General features: G+C 41.0%; 1 protein-coding gene across 4 annotated transcripts in view; it reads left to right on the top strand.

Moving 5' to 3' along the window:
- Positions 1 to 12,197, top strand: part of LOC110531945 (metabotropic glutamate receptor 7) — a 229,185-nt gene that overhangs the window by 183,898 nt on the left and 33,090 nt on the right. For 3 of the 4 annotated variants that reach the window (XM_090184203.1, XM_090184202.1, XM_021615472.3), the window contains 3 exons: positions 3,291 to 3,445; positions 4,801 to 4,938; positions 6,831 to 7,031. In XM_090184203.1, the coding sequence (XP_090040329.1) occupies positions 3,291 to 3,445; positions 4,801 to 4,938; positions 6,831 to 7,031 (494 nt within the window). Of the gene's footprint in view, positions 1 to 3,290; positions 3,446 to 4,800; positions 4,939 to 6,416; positions 6,600 to 6,830; positions 7,032 to 12,197 lie in introns of those variants that run through there. The other variant, XM_090184204.1, reaches the window with a different exon arrangement.

Genomic DNA, 12,197 nt, shown 5'->3' with positions numbered 1-12,197 from the left:
AAAACCATTTCTTAAAGATATCCATAAAAAGTGTTGTTTAAAGTTTGCCACAAGCCACCTGGGAGACACACCAAACATGTGGAAGAAGGTGCTCTGGTCAGATGAAACCAAAATTTAACTTTTTGGCAACAATGCAAAACATTATGTTTGGCGTAAAAGCAACACAGCTCATCACCCTTAACACACCATACCCACTGTCAAACATGGTGGTGGCAGCATCATGGTTTGGGCCTGCTTTTCTTCAGCAGGGACAGGGAAGATGGTTAAAATTGATGGGAAGATGGATGGAGCCAAATACAGGACCATTCTGGAAGAAAACCTGATGGAGTCTGCAAAAGACCTGAGACTGGGACGGAGATTTGTCTTCCAACAAGACAATGATCCAAAACATAAAGCAAAATCTACAATGGAATGGTTCAAAAATAAACATATCCAGGTGTTAGAATGGCCAAGTCAAAGTCCAGACCTGAATCCAATCGAGAATCTGTGGAAAGAACTGAAAACTGCTGTTCACAAATGCTCTCCATCCAACCTCACTGAGCTCGAGCTGTTTTGCAAGGAGGAATGGGAAAAAATTTCAGTCTCTCGATGTGCAAAACTGATAGAGACATACCCCAAGCGACTTACAGCTGTAATCGCAGCAAAAGGTGGCGCTACAAAGTATTAACTTAAGGGGGCTGAATAATTTTGCACGCCCAATTTTTCAGTTTTTGATTTGTTAAAAAAGTTTGAAATATCCAATAAATGTCGTTCCACTCCATGATTGTGTCCCACTTGTTGTTGATTCTTCACAAAAAAATACAGTTTTATATCTTTATGTTTGAAGCCTGAAATGTGGCAAAAGGTCGCAAAGTTCAAGGGGGCCGAATACTTTCGCAAGGCACTGTATATATATATTTTTGTATGGGGTGCCCCATGCCTCCCCCAGCAAGATGCTGCCCTGGGTGGCTGCCCATATTGCCTATGCCTAAATCCACCACTGCCTCTGAGTCTTACAATGTCTCTTGAGAGGATAATCAACACTACAAGAAATAGACGGACGGATGGATAGACAGACTAAGCAGAGAGAAAGAAAGAGGGAGAGACCTCGGTAATGTGTGGAAGACAAAGAGGGAGAGAGATTGAGAGAGCTTATTTTTTATGTAAATTTAATGTTTTTTTGTTTTGTTGGTGAAATCACTTGGTTTTGAGAAACTTACCCCACCAGCAATAAACGTCCTCATTGCTTGTTCTGCAGTATGGGGGCCATGGATAAACATGAACAAAGGACCTAAATACGTCCTTTTAGAAACGGCAAAGTTCTCAATATAGTGATGCAGGTCTTTAGATGTTGTACACATGAGAGTGTATAATTCTGAACTTTATCTGCAATGTTGTATTCCATTTTGTTGGACTCAAGCGATGCTTTTCTACGTGCGAGCATGCTTTGCCGTTTCTCCTGTGAACAATGGGAACCAGAAAGCATGCGCTGGCTTACACACCTATTGAAAGTTTGAAAGTATTGAACTTTTCCTTTAAAATGCTTTCACATCTTATATCTAGAAATTGATTTAAAACACAGAGAACATAAATACATACTATGGTGTAAATATACAATAAATATAAATGACACCCAACTTCTGTAATGTACTGATATATACAGTGGGGCAAAAAAGTATTTAGTCAGCCACCAATTGTGCAAGTTCTCCCACTTAAAAAGATGAGAGAGGCCTGTAATTTTCATCATAGGTACACTTCAACTATGACAGACAAAAATCACATTGTAGGATTTTTTATGAATTTATTTGCAAATAATGGTGGAAAATAAGTATTTGGTCAATAACAAAAGTTTATCTCAAATGTTTTCTGTAAGTCTTCACAAGGTTTTCACACACTGTTGCTGGTATTTTGGCCCATTCCTCCATGCAGATCTCCTCTAGAGCAATGATGTTTTGGGGCTGTTGCTGGGCAACACGGACTTTCAACTCCCTCCAAAGATTTTCTATGGAGTTGAGATCTGGAGACTGGCTAGGCCACTCCAGGACCTTGAAATGCTTCTTACGAAGCCACTCCTTCGTTGCCCGGGCGGTGTGTTTGGGATCATTGTCATGCTGAAAGACCCAGCCACGTTTCATCTTCAATGCCCTTGCTGATGGAAGGAGGTTTTCACTCAAAATCTCACGATACATGGCCCCATTCATTCTTTCCTTTACACGGATCAGTCGTCCTGGTCCCTTTGCAGAAAACAGCCCCAAAGCATGATGTTTCCACCCCCATGCTTCACAGTAGGTATGGTGTTCTTTGGATGTAACTCAGCATTCTTTGTCCTCCAAACACGACGAGTTGAGTTTTTACCAAAAAGTAATATTTTGGTTTCATCTGACCATATGACATTCTCCCAATCTTCTTCTGGATCATCCAAATGCTCTCTAGCAAACTTCAGCTGGGCCTGGACATGTACTGGCTTAAGCAGGGGGACACGTCTGGCACTGCAGGATTTGAGTCCCTGGCGGCGTAGTGTGTTACTGATGGTAGACTTTGTTGCTTTGGTCCCAGCTCTCTGCAGGTCATTCACTAGGTCCCCCCGTGTGGTTCTGGGATTTTTGCTCACCGTTCTTGTGATCATTTTTACCCCACGGGGTGAGATCTTGCGTGGAGCCCCAGATCGAGGGAGATTATCAGTGGTCTTGTATGTCTTCCATTTCCTAATAATTGCTCCCACAGTTGATTTCTTCAAACCAAGCTGCTTACCTATTGCAGATTCAGTCTTCCCAGCCTGGTGCAGGTCTACAATTTTGATTCTGGTGTCCTTTGACAGCTCTTTGGTCTTGGCCATAGTGGAGTTTGGAGTGTGACTGTTTGAGGTTGTGGACAGGTGTCTTTTATACTGATAACCAGTTCAAACAGGTGCCATTAATACAGGTAACGAGTGGAGGACAGAGGAGCCTCTTAAAGAAGAAGTTACAGGTCTGTGAGAGCCAGAAATCTTGCTTGTTTGTAGGTGACCAAATACTTATTTTCCACCATAATTTGCAAATAAATTCATTACAAATCCTACAATGTGATTTTCTGGATTTTTCTTTCTAATTTTGTCTGTCATAGTTGAAGTGTACCTATGATGAAAATTACAGGCCTCTCTCATCTTTTTAAGTTGGAGAACTTGCATAATTGGTGGCTGACTAAATACTTTTTTGCCCCACTGTATATATATATATATATATATATATATCTTCGTAGGTTGCTGTGGATCCACTAATGGATTGCATGTGTCCCTTCTGCTTTTCCTAATTCACACATGGCTGCCCTTGCAGGGGAGTTCTCAATGCCACCAGGAGAGCCAATCAGGTGGGCCATTTCCTGTGGATTGGATCGGACAGTTGGGGGTCGAAGAGCAGCCCAATACACCAGTTAGAGGACGTGGCTGTGGGAGCAGTCACTATACTGCCCAAACGCTCATCTATTAAAGGTACACACACACTATATGGACCATACACACGATAATGACCACAGGCTTATATACAGTAGTAGGAGACAGTAGAACGCACATTGTTGTACTGTGGTCTTTTACCAGCATTTCTGCTCGGTGTCACTACAATAATAGCCATTTATCATTACAATCTGGGGACTAGGTGGCAAGTGAAGTGTGGGTTTTCAATAATATTTTTTTAATTAGACAGGTCTAGACAGGACAAGACTTGGTCTGGGAAGAGCCAGAAGGCAAGAGGAGTATATTAAACCAGCATGCATCATTGATGTCACTTTGAAAAGAAAATCAGCCGAGTCATTCAGTCATGATTAGTCATCTCTCTGATTTAGCTGATAAAACCGACTATGTGAGAAAGAAGACACCTGTGTAGACATTACTGTAGAACTATGGGTATGTCACAGCTGGAAATGATACATCGAGCCAGTCTTTGTGCTTGGTATCAATTAATATTACTGCTGATCTCTTGATTTCATTGTTTATTACAGTAATTAATTTTCACACGGTAGAATACGTTTTTAAAAAGAGTGCAACATAAAATACATTACACAGGTGAGGTCAGAAACCCTGAGTGTGCGTATATAGAACCCCCACAGTACAATATATCTTGAATAAATACAAATGCCCAAAGCATAAAGCGTATTACACAAAAGTTAATGGATAAAATCTATGTACCTAAATCAAATAAAATTTTATTTGTCACATACACATGGTTAGCAGATGTTAATGCGAGTGTAGCGAAATGCTTGTGCTTCTAGTTCCGACACTGCAGTAATAACCAACGAGTAATCTAACCTAACAATTCCAAAACTACTACCTTATACACACAAGTGTAAAAGGATAAAGAATATGTACATAAAGATATATGAATGAGTGAGTGATGGTACAGAACGGCATAGGCAAGATGCAGTAGATGGTATCGAGTACAGTATATACATATGAGATGAGTAATGTAGTGTATGTAAACAAAGTGCCATAGTTTAAAGTGGCTAGTGATACATGTACAGTAGATGATATACACGTTCCCAGGAAACTATATATGCAGACACCTACAAGGTACTGCCCTTCTAGCAAAATACTGTGCATATAGACTTCATATACTAACCCTGTTATTATTTATTATGCATCCTGTCATATTCATGTGATTTCCAAGATTAAAGATCCATGTCGTACACAGGAACTGCAGTGGTCAAAATAGAATGAAAAGTGGTTTAGTTGTACTGTAGCTATGAGACTAATACAACTCCTAACAGCCAGTACAGCACAGCGCTCCAGTAACACTTCCCAAGTATTGCTTCATTTCTTTCAGAATTCTCTTTTCTTTTTCGATTCTCCAGGGTTTGATGAATACTTCACCTCGCTCACCCTGGAGAATAATCGCAGAAATGTGTGGTTCGCCGAATTCTGGGAGGAAAATTTTGACTGCAGGCTCCTCAGCTCCTCCAAACGAGAGGACACCAGCAGGAAATGCACAGGTAGGTAGCCAGACATTTGTTTGCTTGGGTATTTGTATTTTAATGTGATTGTTTGTGGGTGGGGGCATTGCCATTGCCAATGTAATGCATTTGCTCTTTAATGCATGTCATGCTCCTATACAAGGCTACAGGTATAGGAAGAGACTTGAATTGTAGTACATATCTTAATGCAGACTTGAAGGTGTAGGCCCACTGCATAATGCAAATAGCTTAAATAGCTGGTTCTACTGAGAGAGTAAAGTTGTGTCCAGTTGGGTAAAGGTACCATGTCAGCAGTGTTCAGCTGTTTCATTTATGCTAAGTAGATGGTAGAGAAACATCCATGCTATTTGGAGAAGTACTGATAAGAGAAACTACACAGAAATGATGCAAGTAAATCAAGCTCTGCAGATACAGTAACTCACTATTGATGCACCCAAAGAGCTTTGTTACTGACACTGTTTTAATCTAGCTGCAAGCATTACTTGTAATGAGGTGTGTTGGGACTTGGGAGCATTGGTAGTGTGGAAGTGTTGCTCACTGTGATATCTATCCATCCTACAGGTATGCCAGCAAAGCTACAAAATATACAATAACACTATGTCAGTGCTAGTGACAGGGATTTATATATTTGATATGGCTTGAAGTACTGAAGGGTACTGAAGCCTTTCATCATTTCTTTATGTGCCACATGCTACAGATCATTGCACTGTCCATAAACCACATACACATTTCATTTAGAATATCAGCAAAGCTTATAAGCATTGTACAAAGACACTAAAATGCCTCTTATTTACATCCACGTACTTCAACCATACTGAGGAAGATATTCTCTTTTAACTGTGAAGTCGGCGTATTGCTGCTTCCATTTCTGTCTTTTTCACATCTAACCAAGCCGATCTATATTTATGAACGTGAGGTACTGAAGGGAAGGTATTTTTTTGCATTCAAAGTTGTTTCTATCAACGCTCTACTCACTGCTCTGGAAAACAACAAAGGTTATCTGTGGGCTGAAATGTATGTTGAAAAGAGAGAAACTGGAGAAAATGTCAACATTTATTGCATTTGAACTTTTTCAGCTTTTGCCAGTCTCCCACATTGTATTCATATTCGGCCTGGTGGCACAGCCAGTCTTTTTTCCTTCTTCTCATGATCAAGTTCGCAACGTGAACTGGGAGTCTTTATTCTGTATTTACATGTGAAAATCACACAGTGATCTCTGGCAGCTTTTCCCCACAGTGCTGTATAGCACACCACAGTTCATCTGTTATTTTGTGCTGTGGATTTACGAGCTGCTTTCCAGTTAATGCATCCTTGTTAATTACTGCTTGCGTCTTTCAAATGAATATATTCAGCGTCCATATGCCACGCTTAATGACATAACCTGTTCACATTAGCACGTAAAAAATGTGCAATATACATCAGGCAAAGGATCCCCACCCACAAAAAGCAAGAGATAAGAAATCCCCCACCAACCTGAAGAAATTCATTACACATTCAGTCACAGTATCACCAGTGAAATGAAAAGACCTAGTCCATAGTGAAAGGGCAGAGGAGCACTGAAGAGAGACTGTAATAGAGCATGGTGCTGCTGACAATGCTAGGAGATTCCTGTAGAATGCCTCTCGTCATGGCCTTGAACGCTCTTAAAATGGGACAAAAGATACACATCTCAACTACAGGTACAGTATAGGACCTATAGTGGGCTGACTTCACTATGAAATATGCATATGTACATATGGTATCCAGTTCCACCTGCTCATCTCCTTCTTGGGTAGCCTTTGGTTTTGCGGTACTGCAACAGAACTCTGCAGGAATGTGACCCATGCCGTGCTACGCACACAACAGGGTGACTGATTCACAGTGTGTGGCTGTCCTTTTCTTGACCTCTCCTCTCTCTCCTCTCTCCTCAGGCCAGGAGAGGATCGGGATAGACTCCAAGTATGAGCAGGAGGGGAAGGTTCAGTTTGTAATAGATGCTGTGTATGCCATGGCTTATGCCCTCCACAATATACAGAGAGACCTGTGTCCAGAGCACTCTGGCATTTGCCCTGGGATGGAGGCAGCCGAGGGGAAGACCCTGCTCAAGTATATACGCAACGTCAGCTTCAACGGTCAGTCCATGTGTTATCCCTGGACCCTGTTCATGTGTGTATCCTCATAAAAATATGGGCAAGGTGAAATAGCACGTTTCTCAAATAAGCACCTACTGTATTTGTTATTTTTTTTAAACGACTGATACATTGTAATTCATTATGTACAGATAAAAATAAGGAAAGGTGGGAGGTAAAATAGAAGCATGAATGTGCAGAGTCAGAGGCACTGGACTCTCAAACACGTCGTATTTATTGATGTCATTTACACTAATTGCAAAATATCATACTGCGTGAATGATTTATTCTAAATAGGTTAGATTTTTACATCTTTTCACATGCATAAATAAGTTGACCAATATAAATTATTACCTAGGACACTGCCATTGGCAGGCCGCACACTGACAGGTCTGTGGCTTTGTTGTGTGAATTGATTCATTCATTTCTCTGTGCCTGTTTTTTATGTTTGCAATCCATCAGTGCAGCAATGTATCAATTTAACCAATGTGATCCCGTCACACCAGAGCTACACGTCGCTCTCGCCATTCTAACTTCCCTGCCAGTTCATTGCCAATGCTGTAGCCTCTTTTACAGGCATTCAGCAAGCAAGAGAATCGATCGATGCTTCTCTCCTCGAATAAGCCTAGGCCTATTAGTGTAAAAATAATTGCTCAAAATAAGTTTCAAACTATATTACTGTTCGTTGTCTATATATACACACTCAGAAAAAAAAGGTTTCAAAAGGGTTCTTCAGGTAGAACACTTTTTGGTTCTAGATACCTCTGTGGAAAGGGTTCTACATATAACCCAAAAGAGTTCTACCTGGAGCCAAAAAGGGTTCTAAGAAGGGTACTCCTATGGTGACAGCCGAAGAACCCTTTTAGGTAGCACCTTTTTTTAAGAGTGTAGGCTACTCGTTAAGTGCTAGAGAGAGGGGAAGAAATAGGCCAGTGAAGTTGCCAGCGAAGATGAGTGAATTGGGCCAGAAGGGAACAGTAACGAAGGCAGAGAGATGTGTAAGTTAGAAATGAATTAATATATTAATGCATCATTTGTATAGACTATATATTAGGCTATATATTATAGGTGACCACGTGCTATAGGCAACCCTAAAAGACTGTCACGATCGTTTGTAGAATTTACGGACCAAGGCACAGCGTGCGTAGAGTTCCACATGTTTATTCAGATGAAACTCACAAAAACAATAAACAGCAAATGAAACGTGCAGAAAATGGCGTGCTCACAGGCAACTAACCAAAAACAATCCCACAAAAAAAAACAGTGGGGAAATGGCTGCCTAAATATGATCCCCAATCAGAGACAACGATAAACAGCTGCCTCTGATTGGGAACCATACCAGGCCAACATAGACATACAACAACCTAGATAACCGACCCTAGTCACACCCCGACCTAACCAACATAGAAAATAAAAGGTTCTCTATGGTCAGGGTGTAACAAAGACAGAGACGAAAAAATATCCGCCGGAGTTTACCCTTATCAATAAGTGGTTGCACAGATTTAGATAAAGCACTCAAATAACCACCCCTTGCTTCACAAAAATGTATCAACTGCTGATCATTAGGCCGCTACGGACAGGTTGTGTGCATGTGTTTCTATTTTCTAATGGTTGTAAATTTCATCTTCATATAACCTATGTCACAGCTGTCTCGATCTCCCCCTTCAAACTTTGCGTGTCAATTTAGCATTATTCTATAACGTAGACTAGTTTTCGATATCCTACAGAAAGGATTTGAAGCTAAGGCAAAGTTTTGAATAAGTTTTTGTAAAAGAAAAATGTTATTTGCTTAGGGACTGTGCGTTATTTATAATGAGGAATACCTGGAGAAAATGTGACCTCTCTGAAATGAAAATGGATGGCCCTCTCTTCAGTAAAATATATTTTTTAACTGATCCTCCCCTATATCCATTTGACGTTTTAATTATTACTTTGGGTAACAGAGAACATGCCTTAGCCATGCAGTTTTAGAAATGGTTCTTTGTTTTGTAAGCATTACATGGCGAAGTAGTCAGGAGGCTGTGGATTTGCCGACCACCGCAGAAAATATTTCCATTAATAAAGAACTGCATGAATTTATCATCTTATTTGCAGTCTGAGAAAAAAAGCCTTTTATAAATGCATTTCCTGCAATTCTAAATCGTTTCACATCATAATAGCACAATACCACAACAGAGCATGACAAGGAATGAGCACATGCTGCAGAACCAGAGATGTTTTGATTTGTTAAAAAATAACCTAGTCAACTTCATCACTGTTCCAAACTTAGACTATCATGTGTAAATATTGAGCGCAACAGAACCAGTTACACTTGGAGTATCTGATCACCAGTGAAAAAGTCCTTTGTTTTTTAGTACAGCTGCTGCATATCAACAATGACAAGCCACCGGGGTCTGACAATCTGGATGGAAAATTACTGAGGATAATTGCAGACCATATTGCCACTCCTATTTGCCACATCTTCAATTTAAGCCTGCCAGAAAGTGTGTGCCCTCAGGCTTGGAGGGAAGCTAAAGTCATTCCACCCATGAATAGCAAAGCCCCCTTTACTGGCTCAAACAGCAGACCAATCAGCCTGTTACCAACCCTTAGTAAACTTCTGGAAAAATTGTGTTTGACCAGATACAATGCTATTTCACAGGAAACAAATTGACAACAGACTTTCAGCACGCTTATAGGGAAGGACACTCAACAAGCACAGCACTTACACAAATGACTGATGATTGGCTGAGAAAAATTCATGATAAAATGACTGAGGGGACTGTATTGTAAGACTTCAGTGCAGCTTTTGACATTATTGATCATAATCTGCTGCTGGAAAAACGTATGTGTTATGGCTTACACCCCCTGCTATAATGTGGATAAAGAGTTACTTGTCGAACAGAACAGAAGGTGTTCTTTATTGTAATCCTCTCAAACATAATCCATGTAGAATCAGGAATTCCCCAGGGTAGCTGTTAAGGCCCCTTGCTTTTTTCAATCTTTACTAACGGCATGCCACTGGCTTTGAGTAAGGCCACTGGCTTTGAGTAATGTATGCGGATGACTCAAAACTATACACATCAGCCACTAAAGTGACTGAAATGACTGCAACACTTAACAAAGAGCTGCAGTTAGTTTCAGAAAGGGTAGCAAGGTCTAAGTTTGTCCAAAATATTTCCAAAACTAAATGCATTGTATTTGGGACAAATCATTCACTAAACACTAAACCTCAACTACATCTCGTAATGAATAATGTGGAAATTGAGCAAGTTGAGGTGACTGAACTGCTTGGAATAAACCTGGATTGTAAACTGTCATGGTCAAAACATATTGATACAACAGTAGCTGGGGGAAGTCTGTCCATAATAAAGTGTTTTTCTGACTTCTTTACAACACTATCAACAAGGCAGGTCCTACAGGCTCTAGTTTTGTCGCACCTGGACTACTGTTCAGTCGTGTGGTCAGGTGCCACAAAGAGGGACTTGGGAAAATTACAGTTGGCTCAGAACAGGGCAGCACGGCTGGCCCTTAAAAGTACACGGAGAGCTAACATTAGTGACATGCGTGTCAGTCTCTCATGGCTCATAGCGGAAGAGAGATTGACTTCCTCATTACTTGTAAGTGGTGTTGACAAGCTGAAGGTACCGAGCTGTCTGTTGAAAATACTAGCACACAGCTCGGACACCCATGCATACCCCACAAGACATGCCACCAGAGGTCTCTTCACAGTCCCCAAGTCCAGAACAGACTGCGGGAGGCACACAGTACTACATAGAGCCATGACTACATGGAACTCTACTTCACATCAGGTAACTGATGCCAGCAGTAGAATCAGATTTAAAAAGCAGGTAAAAATACACCTTATGGAACAGCGGGGACCTTGAAGAAACACAAACATAGGCACAAACACATGCATACACACACACACACATCATCATAACATACGCACTATACACACGCGTACACATGGATTTTGCATTGTAGATATGTGGATAGTTTTTTCTATACACAACCCCAGCAGTGCAAAAACTTAGGAAGGAATTACATTTTCTTAGAAATATAACTTTGCCCTGTGCTTCTCCGATATTTGCTCCTCTTATAGCCTAGTCCTATAGACTATAGTATAGGCTATGGATCATTTGATTGAGACCAGACTTGATAGCAGAGAATCAGTGATGAGGGGCATCATCAGGCAAACATTGAGATGTAATAAGCTAACTAATTATCAAACCCAAAGCAATATGACATTTAATCGATTGCAAATTACATGACCCTCCCCTTGTCACGGGTGTACGTACTCGTAGCGGAGTCAGGTGCAGGAGAGCAGAGAGTTGTGAACAGGCGCACACTTTATTTAGGCAGGAGAAAGCAACAGACGGACGCCACTGCGTCAAAACCTCCAGCCAGTTAGCAAAAGTGCAAAAACGTGCAAACAGTCACAAACATTATGTTTACCAAATAAACATACCTCGTGAACAACACGGAATATAAGAACACCAGTCTGGCGCGTCACAAATAACACGTAACACAAACAATATCACACAAAGACATGAGGGGGGACAAACAAATAAATACATGCAGTGTGATTAGGGAATGTAAACCAGGTGTGCAGGGAACAAGACAAAACAAATGGATCAATGAAAAATGGAGCGGCAATGGCTAGAAAGCTGGTGACGTCGACCGCCGAACACCGCCCGAACAAGGAGAGGAGCCGACTTCGGCGGAAGTCGTGACAGCCCTGTAATAAAAACAAATATACACTACACCCTCATCCTAACTGAAATTGAAAAAGCATGACCCTCTCCCATTTTCCTCCAGGTAACAATTGTGTAAATTCCGTTCGCTCCCTTATGTGCCTAAGGGAGATGTGCTGCAGGCGGCTTTGATTGATGGGTCCTTTTAGGAGGGTGGGTGTGCTTGTATGAGTTCGCTAATTATCTATCTCCATTCAGAGAGTTTCCTAAAATAGGTCTAGCCTGTCTGGACTTCATCTCTTTAATCAGATAGAAAGAAAACTGGAGGCAGCAAGTGTCATGATAGTCAGCACATGTGCGAGAAATCGTGACAGGTGCTAGTTTTGCATGTCCTCTCTTATTAAATGGGGTGCAACTGAATGAAATGTAGCCAAGCTCCTTTAATGATTCATCCTATTGGATGAGCAGCCTATCCTAATATTTTCAGTAGCTT

Source organism: Oncorhynchus mykiss, chromosome 9 (genome assembly GCF_057628025.1).
Source record: "Oncorhynchus mykiss isolate SJ-2025 chromosome 9, ASM5762802v1, whole genome shotgun sequence".
In the NCBI taxonomy this organism is placed as follows: Eukaryota; Metazoa; Chordata; class Actinopteri; order Salmoniformes; family Salmonidae; genus Oncorhynchus; species Oncorhynchus mykiss.
This window is presented reverse-complemented; position numbering and strand designations above follow the sequence as displayed.